Source organism: Equus przewalskii, chromosome 7, assembly GCF_037783145.1.
Source record: "Equus przewalskii isolate Varuska chromosome 7, EquPr2, whole genome shotgun sequence".
Lineage (NCBI taxonomy): Eukaryota > Metazoa > Chordata > Mammalia > Perissodactyla > Equidae > Equus > Equus przewalskii.
This window is the reverse complement of record NC_091837.1, coordinates 41,727,106-41,751,051: the sequence shown is the minus strand read 5'-3', so window position 1 is coordinate 41,751,051 and position 23,946 is coordinate 41,727,106. Positions and strand designations below refer to the sequence as shown.

At 38.9% G+C, this 23,946-nt stretch overlaps 1 protein-coding gene across 1 annotated transcript in view; it reads right to left on the bottom strand.

Moving 5' to 3' along the window:
* Positions 1–710: 710 nt before the first annotated feature.
* The window catches only part of ABHD3 (abhydrolase domain containing 3, phospholipase), a 37,048-nt gene continuing 13,812 nt past the window's right edge, over positions 711–23,946 (bottom strand). The window contains exons 4-9 of the mRNA XM_008542695.2: positions 23,157–23,202; positions 10,833–10,945; positions 6,421–6,594; positions 5,019–5,067; positions 4,526–4,691; positions 711–1,572 (exon numbers count right to left, since the gene is read on the bottom strand). Coding sequence (XP_008540917.2) covers positions 1,394–1,572; positions 4,526–4,691; positions 5,019–5,067; positions 6,421–6,594; positions 10,833–10,945; positions 23,157–23,202 — 727 coding nt within the window. The 3' untranslated portion in view covers positions 711–1,393. The remainder of the gene's footprint in view (positions 1,573–4,525; positions 4,692–5,018; positions 5,068–6,420; positions 6,595–10,832; positions 10,946–23,156; positions 23,203–23,946) is intronic.

Sequence of the window (23,946 nt, the reverse complement as noted above, 5' to 3'; positions counted from 1 at the left end):
AAAAAAGTGCAAGTCTTCTGGGAAAGCTTTCACTTTCCCAAAAGGGCAGATGTGTCTGGCCCCACTCCTTTCCCCTTTTCCTTCTCTGAACACAAATGTGATGTCTGGAGCTGCAGCAGCCATCTGGTGTCTAGGAGATAATTAGCTATCCTACTAAGGATGGAATGGAAACAGAAAGAGGCTGAGTCTTTAATGATACTGGTAAACCTCTAAACCAGCCCTGGCCTGCCTACCTAGAGACTTCTTGTGATGCAAGATAATTAAATATTGTTATTCTTTTTTTTTTTTAAAGATTTTATTTTTTCCTTTTTCTCCCCAAAGCCCCCCAGTACATAGTTGTATATTCTTCGTTGTGGGTCCTTCTAGTTGTAGCATGTGGGACGCTGCCTCAGCATGGTTTGATGAGCAGTGCCATGTCCGTGCCCAGGATTCGAACCAACGAAACACTGGGCCGCCTGCAGCGGAGCGCACAGACTTAACCACTCGGCCACGGGGCCAGCCCCTAAATATTGTTATTCTGAAGTCATTGTTAGACAAGTTTCCTGCAGCTGAAAGTATTTTTAATTGGTACCAATGGTGTGAGCCCAATATTCTGGAAATAGTGAAACAAAAGAGTTTTAATGTTTCTTACTAATAATGCCTTCATAAAATTATCAGAAACTACTTTCTAGGGATTACTTTTTTTTAGATAAAAACTCATAAAGAAACAATTTAAAATGGTAGAATTTATTTTAATATAATGATATACATGTACACACATATACTATTTTAAAAATAAGCTTGTAAACTATAATCATTATAAAACATAAATTAGCCTTAATTTAATATTATCAGAGTAAAAGAGTACGTATAGAAGTCATTCTAACATTGCTGCATTTGCCTTTTAAAGTTAGAATACATAAAATATTTAGCATATTGTATTTCATCTTGTTTCAGTTTTCATATTATCATCATTAGGTATAAATACCCTTAGGAAGGTGCCAACTTATAACTTATATTCAAATACCCAAAATCTCTTAACAGTTATTAAAGTACCATTAACTCACCTAAAATGAGTAATCTAAAAAAATACTAGCCTAAATTAAAACCCTGAGGAATTAAAATCTTTTTACACAATAGTTTTGGTTAAGTGCAATTCCATGTTCATACTACTTTATTTAAGGTCATACTTGGTAAGGCATAGTAAAAATAAAATCTACATAAGTTACAATCTAAATCTATATTTCATTTCTTGCTACAAAGTTGTTTTGATTCCTCAAAAAGTAGTTTTTGCATGTCATTCTGGACCTCTTCACCACTTGCTGGTTTATTGGCTTTATACACAGTAGTTGAAATCTGTGCACTCCGCTGAGCTGCCTTTACACGGTCGTTCAGACAAAATGCACCTGCAGAACTACATGCTAGAGAGTTCGTGTCCGTGCTCAACCATGGCCTGCATGAATTGCTTGAAGACTCGATCCATGTAAGTGGACTGCCTTGGCCAGATTCCCTCCAGAAAACCAATATGGCCTCCATAAGAAGTAAGGACCAAAGCAACGTTAGGATTTTGCTTAGCAGTTTCTATTGGAATAGCTTGGGGAAAAAAGGGGGGAGGGGTAACAGAGAGGTAGGAGAGAGAAAAAACATAATTACTACCAGTTTTTGTTAGGAAAAGTGTATGCCTTTATCATTTCCAATCATTATAAACCAAAACACCACTAAACAAATAAATATTTTTAATGAGTATGGCTAATAGAATAAGTCTGACTAATTTATGTCAACCATCTTAGTCTTCTAATAGTTTATGTCTCCCGTTACATACTGGACCACCGTTTTTGGAAAAAATCAACCCAAGTGTTTAATCATAACATAGAAGTATAGGCCCAGTCTTATTTTGAGAAATTAAAGCAAGATAATTCAAGAAATGGTGAATATTTACATTTTGCTACAAGATTCCCACTTAGGTGTTACAGCAGGGAAAAAAATACAATTAATATTATTACCTTTGTGAGAGTCATAAATTCATTATGTAAGACTGGTTAACTTTACATGAAGTTAGATTTCTGGGGCCAACTGGTGGCTATATTAAGGATTCAGAATTATAAATATGATTTACACAGTAAAAACATACATAGATAGCGAAAAAGGATGGACTAAAATACTCCCAAGTGATAACAGTGTTTATCTTTGGGTGGTGAAACATTGATTACTTTTTCTTTTTCTTGCTTCTCTGTTTCTATTTATAGTCAGGAGAAAGAAAAACTTTATTTCGAAAATATAGTTGCTGTATTTAAATAATTCACCAGTAATGACAGTCTTTTCATTTGCTCTTCAAAATTTATCCGGAGTAAAAACTTTACTCTACAGGATATGAATTACAGTTGTTTTTTCTCCCATGCTTAGAGTTCAAACAGTGAAAATGTTTTGATTTAAGACCTATAATGGATCACAACTGCCATGTGAAGTGTTTTGATTTCAGATATGACTAAATCTTATCTCCCTGGTTCAGACAACACGCTTGATGTAATATCTTTGCCCGATATCTTGGGTAAAGTCTTAGGGGTGAATGAACTATTTAAAGGTAAGATCTCCCTACCCTACGCCCTTCTAAGGAAGGAAAGGAGGCTGACATGCTATCGGAGAACCGACCCCCTTCCAAGGCAGAGCGGCTGCCGTGCCCAAACCGCCCGTTGAGATGATGCTCTTCATCTGATCCTTCACAACGCTCCTTGAAGAATAAACTTAGAGATCCTAAAGAAAGGCCCAGCAAGTCAAGCCCTTGTCTAAAAGGAGTCCTGAACTCACCTCCTTAGCCAGCCACACCTAAAAATAAACATCTCCTATCTTGGGATCAGGCGTGAGAGCTTAAGGGGGTTTGGGGGGAGTGGGCAGGTGAAATGACTGATGCTATTTTCGCTTTTCCTTTTTCACCTTACTTTAAGGGCTTAGATTTAGAGTGCTTCATTTTCCTCTAATGTAATTATGGAGAGCCCCGGTTTCACACTCTGGATACACTCAGGAACTTCTAACACTGATAGATAGAGTCACATCAGAAGAACAAACGGCTGCGCCACATTCGAGCCACGTGGAGGATGCCGGCTGCCCATGCTCTCAACGCAGACGATCGCCCCCTATTTCAGTGTAGTGAGACTGTCTTAAGGGCTTGAGAGAGAAAAGGAAATAAGGAATTTAAACTTCCATCAAGCGGGTCCAGTTAAATGCTGAGCAATTTTTGTTGGTAGGACAAGGGTCAGTGAAATGTAAAAATACATGAACGAATACTAGACTTCCTTAATCAATGAACATAGGCTAAACTGTGTAATTCAACTGATAGTAAAGTTCACAGTTTCATTTTCTGACTTGTGGTCAAAGGCAAAAAGTTCCAGCCACCACAATTACCCGGGATTAATCATAAATCACACAATAAAATGATAACCCCTAGGGAGATGATAGGTGATTTTTTTTTTTTTCCTTTTTCCCCCCAAAGCCCCCCGGTACATAGTTGTATGTCCTTCGTTGTGGGTCCTTCTAGTTGTGGCATGTGGGACGCCGCCTCAGCGTGGCTTGATGAGCAGTGCCATGTCCGCGCCCAGGATTCAAACTAGTGAAACACTGGGCCACCTGCAGCGGAGCGTGTGAACTTAACCACTTGGCCACGGTGCCAGCCCCTACGTGATTTTTTTTTTTTACATACTTTGGGGATTTTCTGAAATTTTGACAATCCATGTGTATTGTGTTTGTAGTTACAATAATTTTTTTTTTAATAAAGTACTTGGGGGAAAATGTTTCAAAAGTAGTTAGAAGGGAAATAAAGAGAACAGATTTATAAAAAGCTTTGTGAAACTTCAATAGAAAAAAATTAGAGGTGAAATCTACTGATCCTTAAGATAGCACAACTACGTCTAATCACCTTATATTGCTTCAAGGTACAAACACATGCATAAGTATTTTTGCTACCAAATTCCATATTTCTTGAATTAAGAGAGAAAGGAAGTTAATTTGGGCATAATTTTCCTTCATGCACTATCCAGGGGTAAAACAAAGACTGTCTCCCTTCAAATACGACCTTATAGTCCGACTGCGCCAAACTCATTGAGATATTCAAGGATCTCATGTTCACAAAGTCTCAAGTTCTCTTCTAGGTTAAAAGGGGAGAAAAATTCCAAAGCCTTCTGTATAGAAAGCTCAGGAAGAAAAGGCCAGTGAAGACAATGCTGCTGAGGCAAAGATACTGTAACAGAATCTGTCCAAAGAACGTCATTTGGTGTATTTGACAAGAAGGAAAGTTATAAAAATGAGAACAAGCAAAATATTGAGAGTCATAATTTGTTCTGAGGCTCTCACAGTTGATTAGATAAGGGCCTATGTAAACAATCTGAGACATTTAGATACTAGATTATGAGTATCTAGCTATTTTTTTCTGTTTATTACCATGGATAACATTATATGACTGACATTTCATTTCTTATTATTCTATTTTCTTAAAAAGGACAAGATTTTAAAACAGTTAATTCATGTCAAATGTATGCAAAGATGGTAATTTTACCATGACTGGGTGAAAAAACATCATCCTCAGAATTCAGACACAGCACTGGAATCCCCACTGATTTCAGCCTACGATTTGGACTGGCATCAGTGTAGTAATCGTCGATTGTTCGGTATCCAAACATGACTGAAGTGAATCGCTTATCAAACTCTCTGATGGATTTAGCCTGGAAAAGGAAAGCAGATTGTACCTATTCTTGGAATCAAAAGAGGAAATAGGGGCTGGCCCGCAGCGGTTAAGTTCGCACATTCCGCTTCTCAGCGTCCCAGAGTTTGTGGGTTCGGATCCCGGGTGTGGACATGGCACCACTTGGCAAAAGCCACGCTGTGGTAGGCATCCCACGTATAAAGCAGAGGAAGATGGACACGGACGTTAGTTCAGGGCCAGTCTTCCTCAGCAAAAAGAGGAGGATTGGCAATAGTTAGCTCAGAGCCAGTCTTCCTCAAAAAAAAAAAAGAGGAAATAAAAGTATTACATAAATTTTCCCTCCTACCTTCATGACATGATCCATGTCAATCTGCTTTACAAACATATGCCGGTGCCTGGAAGAAAAAGATTTCAAAAGTTAAAAATCAAAGCCATTTCCACTCAAAGACTCCTAAAATACATAACAATAAATAACTTTGCCCAGCACAGGGCACAAAGTTGGTACTCAGTAAATATTTACTTAATCAGACATAGCAGGAGTACATTGATATTCATCCTTATGACTTTTTTTAATTACTTTTTTCTTAATTGAGAAATAACGAACCAGTTCTGTAATAATAAACATAAATGTTGTTTCATAACAAATCATACCTACGCACTGTTGCTATTAAACCAATTTGGCTAAAAGGCCTTACTTAAGTCAGAAGCTTACAATTGGATAAATCATCTGAAGACATTATTTTTTAAATTGCTATACTGAAAATTAGAACTTAGACTTTTATATACTTATTTTCCAAATGTTGACAATTTTTCTCGCATTTTAATTCTAATCATTCTCTTTACTTTTCTTGCTTTTGTCCCCCACTTCAGTGACCACAAGTAATTAATGATACGATGATTCTTTAGTATTTTTAGCAATATTGTATAATCACCACCTATAATTTAACAAATAGGTTAAGTTTAATCCAAGGTTTAATGTCAACTTTCAGGATAGCTACAAATTTCAATAAGTGATGCACAAATTAACTGCACTTTTAATTTAGTTTCTATTTAAATTTATCAATTCACTTAAAAATGCACGGTAACAATCATCAAAAAATAAACAGAAACAACTCTATGTTCTTTGCTACCACACCACGGCACTGTTAGAAAATACACAAACAAGTCCTGAAAAACTAATGCCAAGACAGTATTTTGGTAACACTAAGAATTGCTGGGGCTGAGAATACCCAAGTGAACTGCATTCTCCTAAGCCTCTAAAACATACTAAGCTCATAAGCCCATGCTTAAGGAACCATATTATTCAGCACTGAAAATACTTAACACGTACTACTTAGGAGAGAATTAGGTATTGATAAGATTAGCAACAAGTAGGAAATCCAGGCAAATAGCCCATAATATTACTCAACACATTCAATACTAACATTTTCAGTCTTTTAGAGTAATTTAGAACAGCAACAGAAGAGTGATCATCAAAGTGGGGGCACATACTCCAGGGGTTGTTCAAGATAAATCACTGGGGTACAGAAAGAAAACATTACAACTTTCATTTATATTTTTAGCTTATACTTAAAATCTTTTTATTTTTGTATATATTTACAATATAAAGAATATTTTGGTGCAGTAGTAAATGCATATAATGTAAACATAAATAGACACACACTAGCAGTGCTATGCTTTCACATTTTTTGCTGTTGGGGCATGTAATCCAAAAACTTTGGCAACATCGGGTTTCAGAGATGACTCACTTATTCACTGAAGACTGCAGGCACGTTGTCAGATAATAATTAAAAAGCAGCCAGTTGAGTGGTTTCTCCAACGACTCCGAGCAAGCAAAAGTGTTCCAGCCAACTGAAAAAGTTGCAGCTGCCTTCAAAGGAGTTTTTGGCCCAATTTTCCCAAGGTAATTTAAAAGCAGCATTCTAAAATGAGAAGAAGAAACAGGAAACTCAGTGATGAATTTGTTATCTCTCTCAAGATATCCCATTTCTTACTCTGGACTTCACATTAACTATGGAGAAGAAAAATATAAACCAAGTTTATGTCCTTTACCCCAGGAAAGCACACAGGTATCTTCATTTTTTACTTACATTCATATACTCATTTATCTTACAGTTGACTATTGTGAATGGGACAAAGCATACACATAACTATATGTGTACCCTTCTATGAAATAAAACATGAAAGAAATCCACTGTAAGAGTGGTTTTCTTTTTTCTTTTTTTCAAAATCATACTGGGGATTTATTAAAAATTCGCATATCCTTGGGCACCAGCCTACAGCTGAATGTTTAGTACGTGAGGAGTGTTTTTCTGCAAAGGGCCACACAGTAAATGTTTTCGGCTTTGCTGGCCATATAATTTCTGTTGCAACTACTCAACCCTACTGTAGTGTGAAAGCAGCTGTAGACAACACGCAAACGAATGGACATCACTATGTTCCAATAAAGACATTATATATGGATATTGAAATTTGAATTTCACATAATTTTCACGTCATGAAATATTATTCTCTTTTTGATTTTTTTCAAGTATTTAACAATATAATAACCATTCTTGGCTCTTGGACTGTACAAAAACAAACAGCTGGCCAGATCTGGCCTGCGGGCTGTGGTTTGCTAAGCCTTGGCATAGATGAAAGAGCACAGGACGAGCGGTTTCCAAACTTGGCTGTGCACTGGAATCACCTGGGGAGTTTCAAAAACTATCACGGATGTCTGGGTCTCACACCCAGAGATTCTGGATAACCGGCCTGAGGGGCTTTTCCAGTTGCCTAGCCTCTCTGCATCTACAGCAAGTCTCTAAAGGGCTTTGTAGTCTGAAGTTAGACTCTCTGAGTTGTGGCAGAGCAAGTGTCCCCTAAAGTCACTAGTTTTCTCTTCTACTCTTTCCTGTTATTTGTCCTTATCTTCTATCATATATTTTCCTCTTTTCCTATTGTTCTATCAATTTTCCTGATTCTAACCTAGTTCTATTTTGGTAAGAGTGACAAGAATGGAATATATCTAATCCCAATGTTAGAAATTCAAGTTTAACACTGCCAACTGAGAGAAAGGATGCTATCCTAAGTTCTGCTCCTCATTATATTTTCCGTTCTTCACTTCTCCACCTGCCCAGCTTCTGAAATAGGAGAAATGGGTAAAAATTCTCTCTCATTCTTTTTACCAAACCAAATGATTTGCAGGGTGAATATAATAACGTTTTAGATCAAAAGTAGAGATTTCATTTTTCAAAATGACTCTTCATAATGACTCTACTCCTTGTACACAGTACTGTGGTTCACTAAGCCATTTAAAGGATAGTACTATATACAACTATATACTGGAGCTTTGTGGGGGGAAAAAAAGGAGAATGCTTACTCTCCTGCAAAGAGTTCATTCTAGGGTCCTAGTTTTGGTGGTCCTATTCTTTGGCTGGAGGTCTGATATAATGGGAAAATTGGAAGGGTTGCAAGGGAAGCTCTCAGGAGTAGGAAGGACCAGGAGCAGCCATGACCAAGTAGGTGGTGATACTTCTTGAAGCAAAATCATGTCAAGACGTTATGCCAAAAAAGGTGGTTTTATTTTGAAAGGAAAAGGACTCTATTTTTTCACCAAAAGAAGAAAATTACAAAAAAAAGAGTTGGGTAGATGGAGAAAGAACTCGTGGATTAAGAGACTTAAGAGGCATATCCCAACGTATGGTCCTTATCTGGCCCCTGACTCCAACAATCCAACCAACAATCCAATCCTCCTGTCAAATTCAACCAACCAATCATCACTTGGCAAAATGTGACACTGAGTGAATATTTGATGATATTTAGGAATTATTCTGAGTGTGTGTGATATGGTATTGTGATATGTGTGAGTGATACAGTGTTGTGGTATTTCTTTTTGTGAGGAAGACCGGCCCTGAGCTAACATCTGTGACAATCTTCCTCTATTTTATGTGGGATGCTGCCACAGTGTGGTTTGATGAGCAGTGCTAAGTCCACGCCAGGAATCCGAACCTGCGAACCCCAGGCCACTGAAGTGGAGCGCAGGAATTTAACTACTATGCCACTGGGCCGGCCTCTCTTTGTTTGTTTTTTTAAGAGACAACCTTTTAGTGACGACTACTCAAATATTTATGATATCTGAGATATATTTAAAAATAATTGGAATTGGGAGGGAATGGGGGCTGACACTGTAAACAAGATTATCCATGAGTTGGTAACTATTGAAGCTGCGTGGTAAGAGTCACTATTGAAGCTAGGTGATCAGCATATACGGGGGATCATTATACTCCTCTCTGTACTTTTATATATACTTGGAATTTTCTATACATTTTTTTAAACTTGTTTACCAACTCACCGGGAGACTGGAATCTGGCTGGATCTAGAGCAGTGTGAGTTCCTTGGCTGGACTCAGTTCTGGCTCAAAGCCCCTACTTGGCCCCAGGCGTCACAGGTTTGAGGATAACCCCAGTCTACAGGGGGCACTGGACATAAGGAGACAGACTATGCTTCTGTCTGTTGCATCTCCAAAAGAAAAAAATGTGTCAAGCTGGACACATCCCCAAGAGGGAAACCTACTTGGGAACGTGTCACAGTGCTAGGCAACTAGAAAGGGTGCTTCCTTCAAACAATTTACAAGACATTAATATTCAACCAGCTGCAAAGCACAATGGTCAAGTTCTGCCTTCAGGCACTGAGGCTTCAATGTGACATGAATAGGCATTTCCATGAGCTTCTGAATAGAGAATCTGGGCCTGTTTATGTAAGGTCTGGCCTTAAAAAAGTCACGAATTTATATGATTAAGGGAAAACACTTCAGCTGGCAGCCTGTCCTTTAAGATTCACATCAAGGGGCAAAGGAAAGAGAAGTGAACTACTGTCCATTAAGTACAATTCAGAGATTCTGCCCGGGTTTTCTGCACTAATTCAGATTTCTTCCTTTAGTAGGTCAAATCAGACCTTCCATGCTAATGTGAGATACGTATTCTTTTCTTAGTTTTATGTTTATCAGAATCTAAAAACCTGTGGTTAAAGCTTATTTTTCAGAGTCTATCATTTGCAAAGGCTATTCATTTTCAAGTTAATATGCTCCTAAGATGTTTTGGAAATTGAAAAGACAGATAATAAATTATAAAATTAAGAAAAATTATCATTTTCTATCTCACATGTTTGCTGATTTTTAAAAAGTTTTGGAGGGCCAGCCCTGTGGCCGAGTGGTTAAGTTTGTGCGCTCTGCTTCAGTGGCCCAGGGTGTCGCAGGTTCGGATCCTGGGCACGCATATCACACCACTCATCAGGCCATGCTGAGGCGGCATCCCACATGCCACAACTGGAAGGACCCACAACTAAAATACACAACTATGTACTGGGGGGCTTTGGAGAGAAAAAGGAAAAATAAAATCTTAAAAACAAAAAAAAAAGCTTTGAACAGTAAAATGCCAGATAATAAAAATTTGGATTTTGTTAACCTCATTATTATTAGAATAAAAAATATAAACAATTATTAGTAGAAATGAGCCTAAATATATACATGGCATAAAAGTTCCAAATGAGGCCCAATGTAACTGCAAGCAGCATAAATTATAATAATATTCATATGCTTAAAATAGCAGCCAGAGTGGGTAGTTAACAACAAAATTTCACTGCTTCTAGAAGAGCATTCCAGAGCAAGTCCATTTGCCCAGCAACAAAACAAAAGGAAACAAAAAAAAAAAAAACACCACCTGGGGAACACCACCTGAAGGCCTCTTCAGTTAGAAAGAGCAGTAAGTGATTATTTCTAGGATCGGAGTGATGGAAGACAGGCTACAAGCTCCGCTTCCTGAGTGGTCCAGGAGAGCAGTTACAGGGATGGCTGGGAGGAGTACATCAGGGAATCTGAAGGTCAACATGGCAGCCTCTGAGTGATAGAAATCAACTTCATGGTGTTGAGACAAGCCTTCAGGTTCACAAAATCCTGAGTACCCCAAGGAGGTACCTGTATCCTTTTCACCACAAAACCAGTAGTCAGGGAAACTATTAAAATTCACCTGAATTAATTAATTAATTCATTCAACCACATATGGTGAAATATGATACAAATAATCAAACATCTATTTTAAAATGTCTTTGTTGCTTATAGTCTTCTGAAAGAGTCAGTCAATAAGGTCACTTCCCTCTCAGACATTTTAGAAAGAAAAAACCTTACCCTCCCATTGAAACCCCTGCTGCCAGAAAAGGAGCAGAAGGGTACAGAGTGTGTACGTGGTGAATCACCGTCTCCAGGTCTTCAGTGTTAGCACAGCAGTACGTCCTTGGCGTCTGTAAGCAGTAACAGGTAAAGCACAAATATTCAAGTTATGAGGTTAACAATTGGTATAATGCACAAATGTAAAAAAGAGCAAGAGGTCATAAATATGAGGAAATAACCTTTGTCTGCACATACTGTTAGTAATAATAATTTATCATTTTCATATCTTGCAGTACACATATACACCATTTAAAGTCAACACTATTCGAGTTGGCGCTAACGAAATCATGCAAGGAAGGCTTGATGGAAATGGGGCAAGACCCACACAAACACCTTAAATTAAACAGACATGTAGTACCATACACAAATGTTTCTCTGACTTAACAAAACAGAGTCAATTTAAGAAGAAAACGTGGAGAATTACACTTTTTTATAGAAAAAAAAGGTTATGCTAGACAAAGCTACAGTGATTCTTTATTTTAAAAAAAAAAGCAAGCAAGCAAACAAAAAAGGCTTTCCAATAATGCCACAAAAAATTTAAATTGTGGCTCCTTTCTACCCGGGGAACTGTTTTCTCTCCCCTGAGTGCTATCTACCAATGAAGGGCTGTGGTTTTCTGGCACCGCCTTCATTTTTGATACAGCAATATCCAGTCTTATTTATTAATTAGATATTTTCTTTTACAATAATATATCCATATAGTTCTAGCTGTGCTATACTGCAACAGACTCTTAAAATGCTAAAATATGCACAGCTGATTATGCCTCAATACATAATACATTAAAACAAGTGATTTTCACGTGAACTTCTTCAATAAGGGCTCTGTTCCTAGCAGAAGAGCTTCACAGATGCTGCATCTGAGAGCTGGGAGGAGAGGCAATGCCCTCTGCAGATATATGTGAGTGTGGGCATGAATAAAGCACATGCGGGAAAAATAACCAGAAATTTAATAACAAGGAGAGGAGTCTGGTCACTTTAATAAAAACACTGAAACTAGTTACCTGCACTACCCTAATTTTAATATTCCAATAAATCATGATTACAATAGGAAGGTTATCTGTCACCCACCATTGAATCACTAATGAGTAGCTTGAGAAAATAACAATTTTCAAGGATCCCTCCAATAAAACTCAAGCCTAAAACACTACCTATTGCCTACAGTCATCTTTTTGAGATCTGCAAATATGAAGCTCTTCAAAAGACAAATGTTAACCTGACAACATTCACAATGGCTAATGTTTATCGAATAATTAAATTTGTGTTCACAAAACTCTGAAGAAGATCCTATTATTATATCTATTTTATAAATGGGAAACTGAGTATAGAGAGGTTAAATGACTCCTGCAACACCATAACAGCTAGTAGGTGACTAAGCTAAGATACTCTTAAAAATATTTCATGATTAAGGGGCACAAATTCAATATAAAATCTAAATAGAACAATATCTACTACCAAGCTCATCCATAGTGACTGCAGAATTTGTCACAAGAATTCAGGTGAAGAAATCATCCTTACTCAGCATTTTTATTACATGTGAGTCTATTCACACTATCTAGCTCTAAAATTTCTCAATTATTTATGAATAGTCACCAACACGTACTCTTCTAAGGCATGCTTAAAGTGAAGTATGTATGCACATGTATGTACACATGCATAAACACACACACATACACACAGAGTTAGGGTACAAGAAAAACGGCCCATGGAAAATTATTAGGATCAGAGAATCCTAGTGCGAGGAAGGACCATAACAGCACCTGGTTCCTTATTTACACATGAGAAAACTGAGGCTTAGCAAAGCTGAGTAATTTGTCAAAGATCACAAAAAAGCAGAGCCCGGGTTATATGTAAACTATTTCTTGAAAAGCACTGGGATTCCATGAGGGATTCAGCAAATAAATCAATATCTGGTACCTTAAGATATAGGAACTGATTTTTCCTTAAACGTTTTTATCTAAATGGATTACATTACGATCAAACTGTAAATACTGGTGTGGATCAAAGTTGCCAGAACGCTGAAACTCAGAAAATCTAGAGTCTTTTCAGCCTGTTCTCCTCCTGCTTCTGGCTTTCCATTTCCTGCCCAGCTCCTGTCACTCTGCCCACAACCCCAAATGTGGGTATTCATTACCAGAAGTTTTGTCTTAGGCCTGCATCTGCTTCTCTGGTCAATATCCAATTCCTGAAGGTCCTATCCACCTCCACAGCTTCATCAACAACCTCTATGCACACACTAAATAACATCTCCACTGTTACCTTCACCTTGAGCTCCAGATCCAAATTTCCAAGTTCTAGCAGGCAGCTTCACTGTACCGTTAATGTAATCCGCCACTGTAACGTTCTGTCAGTACTTCAAACTCAAAATGCCCCAAAGTAAATAATTTTCTCTTCATGAAAACTCCTAACGCTGCTCCGAACTTCCCATTTTTCTATAAATGACACCTATATTTCCCTAGTAGGTGTAGGTGATAGTGCCTTCTCTCTCTCCCTTAACCTCATAGCCAATCCACTGCCAAGTCCTGTAGCTTCTTCCTCCTCAGTATCTCGTGCAAGAAACCCAGGAAACGCCTTCTTTCCATTGTAGTAAAGGCCTGGTACCTTAGATTGGAAGGGCAAGGATGTGACTGCAAGGAGTTCATTTGGAAGGTGATACCAAGAAGCGCCAGTATGAGAGTGGTGAAGTGAGTCAGGAAGGGCAGGAAGTCAACAAAGTGCATCTTATCAAGCAGTTTGCGGCTGTGGGCGACTGGGAATCAATTGCGTTGGGCCACTTTGGGAGACTGTGCTGAACGTGACTCAAAATTATCCCAGCCAAGTGGCAAGGGAGCTGGGTTATTGATCCACCAGTTCCCTTCAGCCATTGACTGAAGGCTGTTCCTGAAGGACATTACTCCCTGGCATTTCTGGTCTGCCCTGAGCACAGGTCCAGCAGGTTCCAGTGGCTAGAGAAGGCCCCCGGCAAACAGATGCAGGTGCTTGCCACTAGACATCATCAGGTAGGCGTGTGTGGGAACGGGAAGTGCCAAGAGGTAAGGTATCAACTCCCTCACAACCAGGCCTTTTTACCTCTCACATGGACAGCCACAATAACCTGTTAATCTGGTTAACTCCTAGCCTTTCCTTATAACCATTCATAGTCATACCTCCCACTCACTGTCAGATTAATCTTCCTAAAGAACACTTCCAGCTCTAATCACGACAGTCTTTCTGCTTAAAAGGCTTCATTAGCTTTCCATTGCTGACTGAATTAAGTACAAATTCCTCTGCCAAGTGTTCAAAGCCCTCCACAATATGCCAAGCAACCTTTCCAGTTCTGTATTTTATTATTTCTCCACGTGTATAGATTCAGGCCAATGGGACACTGCCCTTCTCTTGTCTTCTGGGCCTCTTAATATCCTTGCCACTGGGGAACATCATCTGTCAAATGTCCTTCACTGTCAACTCTGCCTGTCAAAATCAGGCCTTCAAAAAATGTCAGACGAAAGGTAAGACTTGGGGCCAGCCTGGTGGCACAGTAGTTAGTTCAGTGGCCCAGGGATCGCCGGTTCGGATCCCGGGTGTGAACATGGCACTGCTTGTCAAACCATGCTGTGGTAGGCTTCCCACATACAAAAGTAGAGGAAGACGGGTACAGATGTTCACTCAGGGCCAGTCTTCCTCAGCAAAAGGAGGAGGATTGGTGGCAGATGTTAGCTCAGGGCTAATCTTCCTCAGGAAAAAAAAAAAAAAAAGGTAAGCCTTGGTCTCTGTTCTCCAGGACCTCTACGCCTAATTGTCCTGGCCAGCCTGCTGCCTGACTTTACTCTCTAGGTGAATCTCTGTTACTATCTTACTCATCTCTGACTGTCAATAAATACTTATCAAATTGAACTGAAACACACAAGACTGAAAATGAGAAGACCTGATTAGTAACTTGTGATGTGCAAAGCTATGTGGTTCTATCACACAACCTCTGGCAACCTGATGGGCTCCAACAGGAAACATTATAGGCCTTCTTTTTTCACAGGACTTGAGTCCCATTAGAGAAAGGATTCACCTAGGACACACAGCAAAGACACCTAAGGGAGCAATACACTGAATCGGTTGGCCTGGCAGAAACTTTCTTCAGGTCTAAAGGTATAACTAGTAGCTTTTCAGACAAAAAATGTTGATTAATTCTCAGTTGCTAGGGCTACTAATGTAACCAGCAACTATCTTATTGCAGTAATTCCTGTCTTTTTCCACGCTTCCAGAACAGAGGTGGAGTAAGCCACACATAAAGAGAAAACAGGTGAAGGAGGATCTGACGGGATTCCGCGGGCCAGTGAAAACGCCTCTTAGAGGGAGACGAAGATGGGAAAGGTATTTTGGAAAAATGCAGAAAATCTAAAAGATAGATAACCTTCCAGCAGATGTTTGGGCATAAATATTTTATAAGTTAGATAGAATAATTTGATAATAATTACAAACCAAGATTGTTTAAATTGCTCAACTGTAACTATGATGAGACAGAAACAACAGTAATTTGTTTAATGGCTGTTAGGGTTAGTTTTTAAAAAATCATTACAGAGAATAATGAAGTAAAAATAATTCTTAATTATTCATACATAATAGATGGGAAAAGAATAAAGCATATATTTTATATTTATCTATGGACTGCATCTAATTTACCCTTCTTAGTCAGCTTCCAAAAAGTAGACAAACTGATTTCTCCCCAACCTGAAAGAGAATTTTCTTGTCCTCGTTTATAAGTTATTTGTTTGAAAATGCAAATTTCATTAAAAAAATTTTTTTGTCTATAAACAAATTAAAATTCTCCCTGTTGATCAGGTAGCCTGACTCCCTAGCTATTCTGGGAGCAGATTAATTTGCCAATCTGCAGTAGAAGCCATAACCCAGGACCCTTGTCTCAGTGCTAGGACTGCCTACCACATATCTGATACTGAACTGGGCTATCTAGTAAAAAGATTTTAGTTTTCTATCAAGAAAAAAAGAATTATTTAAATTTCACATCTACTTTATTGTAATACCTGATAATCAGCAAGAGTTTAGAATATTTCATCTTATAGTCTTCCTCTCTCAAATATTTAATGATCTGTACTTAAATACTTGATGAGATGCTGCTTAAATGTACTCTGTGATTCTTGTGTGGATGTAGGCCCCCCGAAAGAAATAATCCTTTTATAAGAGGACTAATTATGCTTTTTCACTGATCCCTACAGTGTGTTTTTGCTGTTATTGTTGTTTTGTCTCATTCTAGCCACCCCCAGTCCAGTACCTAGTAAGCTCCTCAAATAATTCTTAGGGAAATCGATCTATTTTCGGAAGAAGAGTCTGTGAAATAAGGAGCCAGAGAAAACGAAAGTATGTGTGCATAAATAAAACCAGCACTTTAATGAATAATCATTTCACCCAGTCATTGATAGACATATAAAATGACCAAGTCTCTAATTCTGGAATTTTGTTAATTATTTAAAGTAACCAATCACAAAGCAAAGGGTCCCAGGAAATATCCTGGCCAACGCTGAGGCCAAGATGGCCTATGTGCCATGCTCTCACTAATATTTTAGATGGTGATGGTACATGCTTATGCAGTCATGTTACACAAGCTACGCCAATAAATGAGCACAGTTTTGTTAGTGGCTTAGAGCAGGTCAGCCAGGCAGACAGGAGTTATCCTCAGCTAGGCTCCTAAGAAGCAAGTCTCATGCTCTCCTCTGCCTGGGTTTGAGGCCAGAGATAGCTCACCTGGGCCAGGGTCCTAAGGGAGGTGCCACATCCAGCACTACTCATCACCTCACGTGGTTTTCAGCCCCACCTGCACATTAGACTCACCAGAGTGTGTTAAGACAGATTACAGACCCTGGACTCCACTCAAAACCAAATGAATCAGAATCTTTGGGGGATTGGGTCCAGGGATCAGCATTTTTTAAAGCTTCCTAGAGGATTCTAATGTGCAGCCAGGGTTGAGAACCTACTGCTTAAAGAGAATAAAGAAACAGGGTGAGAGCTGAGCCAAGACAGGAGGAGGCTGCAGTGACAAGAATGATAAAACCTATCTAGAGTGACTTGGGGCCAGAGAAATCTAGTTCTTTGGGGATTCCTTGCACTGCAGGGGGAAGTACTGCCAAGCAACTCATTCCTTATAGGATTGCCTGGTACATACGAGATATTCAATAAATGGTAGCTAGCTATTAAATCATTGTTATTATCATCCTAAAATTCTTTAATTATTTAAACATTCTTTTCCTTTTATTTGAAAATTGTTTAAATATAGAGAACTGTACAATCCTCAGTGTACTCACCACTTATAGCAGTTGATATTACTGAACTGGACCTATCAACGTTAGGAGAAAATTCTAAAGGATTCAGCACATTCAAATTAACATCTGGCTGAGATCAACCTTCCTGGGTTGTTCTGATGGGCGGACATGGAGGTGGGAGAGGTTATTTTTTGGAGCAAGTAGGAAAGGGTCACCTGGGTGGGAGACACGGGTTGTTGAATAGGAAGGCATTGGGTGTGGAAAAGGGGAGGCCTGAAGGCACAAGTTTGACAGCGGAATTGTGCCCAGGCTGAGCCTGCCCTAGATGCTCGTCCTCTCTCAGACCATAAGGGAGGTCCTTAATCCCTTCTGAACGCCTCCTGAAGGAAACAGGGCCCCTGAAGGGAAAGAGCCCTACATCCCTCCTACCCCATTAGCTTCCATGGAAAAGCTAAGGTGAAAAAGCTCAGTAGGAAACAAGAGCAGATTTCTCTAGATCTATGTCCTTAATTAAGCACCAAAGAATCTGAGGTTGAGGCAAGAACCCTCTCTTTGAAACCACTCCTTATCTCTACCCCCCGATTTCAGGCTGACTTGACTTAAAGCCAGTGCTGAAAGGTTAAGACATTCGGCTGGAGAGTCGGAGTGTCTGCCCTGAGACCACTAATCAGCTTTATGACCTCAGGCCAGGCACCCTACTCCTCCAGAGGAATCCTCAACTACCGAATGAGGGTTTTAGGATTAGAGGATCTCGGAGGCAGAGCTAATCAAAGTGCGAGTCCAGGGAGAGATAACGGGCTGGTGTCGAAATACGAATCAGCATGCTGCTTCTCTCACCAAGAGAGTATTGCTATGAGAAAAAAAAATAGATCTGCTCACCTCAACAGGGTGCTTGGAACTGAAGCTGGTTCACATTCTGTCACACCCCTGCATCTTGTCAGCGACCGCTATCTAAGATTTGGAGATGTGGAAGCTGGTCCACAAACCACACTTGGAGCAACACTGCTTTAAAGTATCTTCTGCTTCACTCACCCTGTGGGCCCTCCTTTACCTGCTGAACCGGCTCTAACTTGAACTGGAAAGTTCCTGAAGGAGGCTTTTCTTTTTAACAGCTTTATGAGACGTGATTCGCATACCATACCATTCACCCATTTAAAACGTACAGTTCAATGATTTTAGGTATATTCAGAGTTGTGCAACCACCACCACAATTTTGGGACATTTTCATCACCCCACAAAGAAACTGCCTACCATCAGCAGTCATCCTCCCTCCGCCAGCCCTAGGCAACCACGAATCTTCTTTCTTTCTGTCTCCATAGATTTGCCTATTTTGAATATTTCATACAAATGGAATCATACAACATGTAATATTTTGTGACTGGCTTTTTTTCACTTAGCATAACGTTTTCAAGGTTTATCCATGTTGTAGCACGTATCAGTACTCCATTTCTTTTTTATTTATTTATATTTATTTATTTTTGGTGAGGAAGATTGGCTTTGAGCTAACATTTGTGCCAATCTTCCTCTATTTCATATGTGGGATGCCACCACAGCATGGCTTGATGAGCGATGTGTAGGTCCATGCCTGGGATCCGAACCTGCAAACCTGGGCCACCAAACTGAGGGCATGAACTTAACCACTAAGCCACTGGGCCAGCCCTTCCCTTTCTTTTTTAATGCTGAATAATATTCCATGATATGGATATACCACATTTTATTTATCCATTTGTCCATTGATGCATGTCTGGATTCTTTCTATTTTTTGGTTATTACCAATAATGCTGCCATAAATATTTGTGTATAAGTTATTGTGTGAACATATATTTTCATTGCTCTTGGGTATATACCTAGGAACAGAATTACTGGATTACTGGTAACTCAATGCTTAATGTCTTGAGAAACTGCCAGACCATTTTCCAAAATGGCTAGGAGGGTTTTCTTTTTGGGCCCATGGACACAGAAGTGTGTAAGACTCTATAACCAAAAGGAAAGGGACCTCCATGTAAATTTCAATAAACTCAATTTTGGCTGAGTTCTTTATAAATCATCATTCCTAAACTAAGCTGGAAACACGACAGTTCACAAAGTAATCATTAATATTAGGGAGTTTGTGGGTAACTTGCATTCCTGGATTCCTATCCTTGAAACCAATCTGCAGAGAGAAAAAAAGGTACCATCTACTCTGAGGGCTCCAAAAACCCTGAGGATCAGTCTGCTGAGACCAGGACTATCTGTCTCCTACAGCTGACAGCCCCAGGGGGTGCAACTGCAGGCTTCTCATTTCTTGGTGAGCAAGGGTTTTTGGCTTTCAATCCTGCAATGACTAAGTGGAAATGAGGACAACATAGTGGTGGGAAATCTCTACTTTCTTATTCTGCTTCGCAGGAGCCATAGTAATCTGTATAAATTCTAAGTCTATCACCAACATATTTCAGCAAACCTTTTACTTTTGCATTTCTTCCACTCCTAGGAGAACTGCTCACCCTAAATCCCATTTCACGTTTGCTAGCTCTTTTAGGTTCATTTCAGTTAGAGGCAGTTCCTTCCTATATGATCTTTGCTGATCCATCTTTTGTTCTTTTTTATGCCTACCTAAGGTTTTACTTACTGTGGTTCTGAGCTACATTAAATCCTTTCTGGAACAAAGTGAGGTATAAACAGAGAGTTCCTCTAGTCCAATACGATAATTGTTCATAGCTCTAGGGCAGAAAGAAGGGTTATCAAGGGATCTAAACATCACAGGTAACTTTAATAATCAATATTGGCATCTCATTTTTGAGAAGCATATATTAAATTATAATTAATTTGCTCCCTTAAATTTATTTTTTAAAGCAGTTGTTCTAAAAGGATATAATTATAATTACATTTTGGCCATTTTACATTCTTATTCTTTGTTAAATTAGATCACATTAGTCTTTATGATACAGATATTTTCTGGGAGTACTAGTTCATCAGAATTCAATGCAGGGCACTGGAAAGGCTCCAGAGACCAAGCTACTCTCATGCCCTTAGAACTCAGTGAATTCTTTAAAATAATAATAATAAAAAAGTGTATCTATATGCTATCCCTTTGTAAGAACTCAAAGAGTTCTTGGAGATTTTTCAAAAATCCAATTAAAGGTTATGGCTAGGGGCTGCCCCGTGGCTGAGTGGTTAAGCTTGCATGCTCTGCTTCAGCAGCCCAGGGTTTCGCCGATTCGGATCCTGGGCGTGGACATGGCACTGCTCGTCAGGCCATGCTGAGGCAGCATCCCGCATGCCACAACTAGAAGGACCCACAACTAAGATATACAACTAAGTACTGGGGGGATTCGGGAAGAAAAAGCAATATACAAAAAAAGAAGATTGGCAACAGTTGTTAGCTCAGGTGCCAATCTTTAAAAAAAAAAAAAACAGTTTTTGGCTAAAAGTTACTGGGTTGCTGCATTCTTTCAAAGTAAATTTCTGATCAACTTTAAATGGTAACGGTAGAAGGTTGTTCAAGCTTCCTCTTCCTCTTTTTCTGTCCTTCCTATTTGTTGTTTTCTAAGATTCTATCTACTGACCTCTCCCCTTACCTCTAACTCTCTCTAAGCAATCTCAACCATTCCTGAGCTCCAAGTACCACTTGCGCACTGACAATCCACTTCTTTCTCTAGCCTGCACATCTCTCCTGAGGGCCAGTCTAGCAGATCCACCTGTTTACTAGAAATTTCCACCTGGATGATCTAAAAGCACCCTAAAGATCTAAAACTGAATTTGCTATTTTTATTACACCAAAATATTGTAAATTCTTCTAAATTTCCTATTTCAGCAAGTATCACCTTTTACCATATTAGCCTTCTACAAGTTAGCAAAGTTAGAAATGTTAACCTCGACTCCCTTCTCTTCGCTTCCCACAATACAATTAATACTATTCTTTCTGCCCCATGAATACCCCTCATCTTTGTTCTCTCCTCCTCAGCCCCCCTGCATCTGCTTTCAAACTTTGGGTAGGTCTACAGTAACTGCCTTCTAACAGGTCTCCAGCCTCCAGCCTCCTTCCCCTCCAGCTCTTTTCTATACACCGCTGCCATGGTCCTCTTTCTAAAACATGACCAGGATCAAATTATTTTATATGTCAATTATACCTCAATAAAGCTGAAATTAAAGAAAAATGTCACTGGTTCAATACTAGGTCCTGGGGATTCTACACGATTCTTCACAATCTGGTCCTACCCCTTCTAGAAGAATTTCTGTCACTTCCTGAATCATGAGAGAGGGTACAAGAACATAAGCACATAGTCAGACTACCTGAGTCTGAATCTTGGCTCCGAATTTCTTGGCTAGAGCAAGTTCTTAACTTATTTGTGCCTCATTTTCTTCTTTTGCAAAATGGGGATGATGGTAGCTATGCTTAACTAAATCACGGGGTTGTTTCTACTGCTGAAATGTTAAGTATGAAAAGATATAACTGATAGTTTCTAAGGACTCAACAGATATTAAGTAGAATTATCATCATCATTATCCCTCCACAAGTAGGTACTTGCTATTCCATGCTCTTTAATACCTTGCTCTTTCTGCTGAGAAAGCTTCTCTATGCCCCCTCCTGGTCCAATACCACTGCCTTCAAGATCCAACTCAGATTCGCCTCCACTACAGTGTTCTCCCACCTCCCCAAGGCAGTTAGTTACTCCTTCCCTTTATGCTCTGGAGCCTTAAAAAGTCTTCCTACGGTTATACGTAGCACTGTATTGCACGTATTTTTATGTATCTGACGCTCTCCTACAACTTAAGTTAAAGCTCCTAAGGGTTAGGGTTGTGTCTAACAACATGTACACCCCTCACCCTACTCTCTGGTACAGGAGTACAAGGCAAGCTACCCTGTTGAGAGCATAGAACACGGCTTTGCTGAATGAACAGATCTTTGTCCCTCACTTTATGGGACCTAACAGAATTTACTTTGCAGCTGTTATTTTTCCTGAGAGCCTCAGACCATGTCTTCCCCATCTTTGGATTCTGGAAGCACGTAGAAGGATAGACAGCAAACAAGAGCTGCTCAAAAACAATTTGTTTGGTGACAAATTCAATCTTCCCCTTTAGAGTACCTCCCCTCTGTCCTTAAGATTCCTAAAGGCTGGACTAAATAAGGGAATGGGAACCTCCACATCAAACTATTATTATGAGGCACTTGAATGAGACTGTAAACACCTTATAACTTTAGCTTTTGAAATCATAGTGATCTCGATTCCCTGCAGGGCCTAAGTCACTGTAAAGCAAAACGCAAGCGCCCTTTTTATTACGAAGTTCTCATAAAGTACCAACATTGGTGACAGGATTGTAAATTTTTATTTCCAGCATGATTTAGTCATAGTCTTAATAGTCTCCATCAATGACTCAAAAATAAAGTTTCTTGCAATTCTAGTGGAATTGCCTTTGACTTGTTGAAATGGTGAGGAACTAAAAGTTTAAAAGCTTCAACAAAATTTCAGTGAGTGTAATAATAGTTCTCATTCCAACTCATAAGTTTAACATCAGACAGAGTAATGATTTTCTAAGAGGTGGACGAATTTCTATCCTAGCAAAAACTTTAGCGGCTAGAGAGAGAGAGAAAAGCTGATTTAAATAATATTTCCTCTATGTAAACTTTGGCTGGCAAATAGGTATAGAAGACATAGTCAATCTGTTTCACGGCAAAACTAAATTTCTTAAGTGAAAAAAAGTATCAATACACTGGTTAATTTGTTTTCTACTAGTTAATTTTTAAAGAAAAGGTGCTTTGCATTAGAAGGGATACAGATAAATATCTATTGATGTTAACCTCAATTTTTATAAAAATATAAATATATTACATATATTTTATTTGCATATAAGATCAGATGAACATGGACTAAGGGGATTTCCCTGGTTGTGTAATTATGGGTCTTGTACATTTCCTTTTTTTCCCTCATCTGTATTTTTCAACAATGAATTTGTGTTGTTTACATAATAAGAGTTATTTTAAATAAAAAAATGTACTTTTCGTTATAAAACTAGAAACAATTTTTTTAAAAATTAAGCTATTGTCATTAAGTTTACTTACCAAGAGATTCTCCCCCGCCATTCCTCTGTTGTTAAAAACCACACATCTAAAAACCAGGAAAGGAATTTTTGTTATTTTTACACACGATTCTTGCTCACAATATAATATTAAAATCATCTTAGTAGCGCTCTTTTAGAGCACTAAAAGATTTTTAAAAATCTGTTCCAAAGACATGAGAAAGTCTGACAATTTCATCTAAATGCACTAAAAATACCTTTCCAGTTCTCTAAATTCAACATGTGGGTTCAAATCAGAAAACCATATGTTGACATGATATTAAATTTTCCTGCCAAGTGCAGAATTTTTACAACTTCTATGCATACGTATAGGCCTCCAATAAGTGTTATTAAAACAATTCTAAATACAAGTCAAACTTAAATGTTTTGCCTCAAATAAAAAAAAAAATGTCCTCTACCTATTCTATTTGTAACATTAATAAATATCTATTCCTATCCTAAGAAATAGCTCTTGTTCTCTCAAGGCTCAGCAAACATGGAGACTGGAATTTTACCTGACGTGAAAACACTGCCACAGGCAGAGCTGCAAGGAGCCTGGCACCCGCGCTGGCAGGATGGGCCCCTCTAGGCTACTGCTTGGTGTTCAGGTGACCTAGAGGAGGAACACTCCCTGTGTGATCCTGTTTGCCACTCCCGGGTCAACGATCACATGTAAAGGGCTAGGGCAGTGTTGGCTCATAGTAAGTACACGACTGTTAGCTGTTAGTAGCAACGGTAATTGTAGCACCGTGCTAGCTCTAAAAAGTCATTCTGCATTTAAAATATTTCACTCT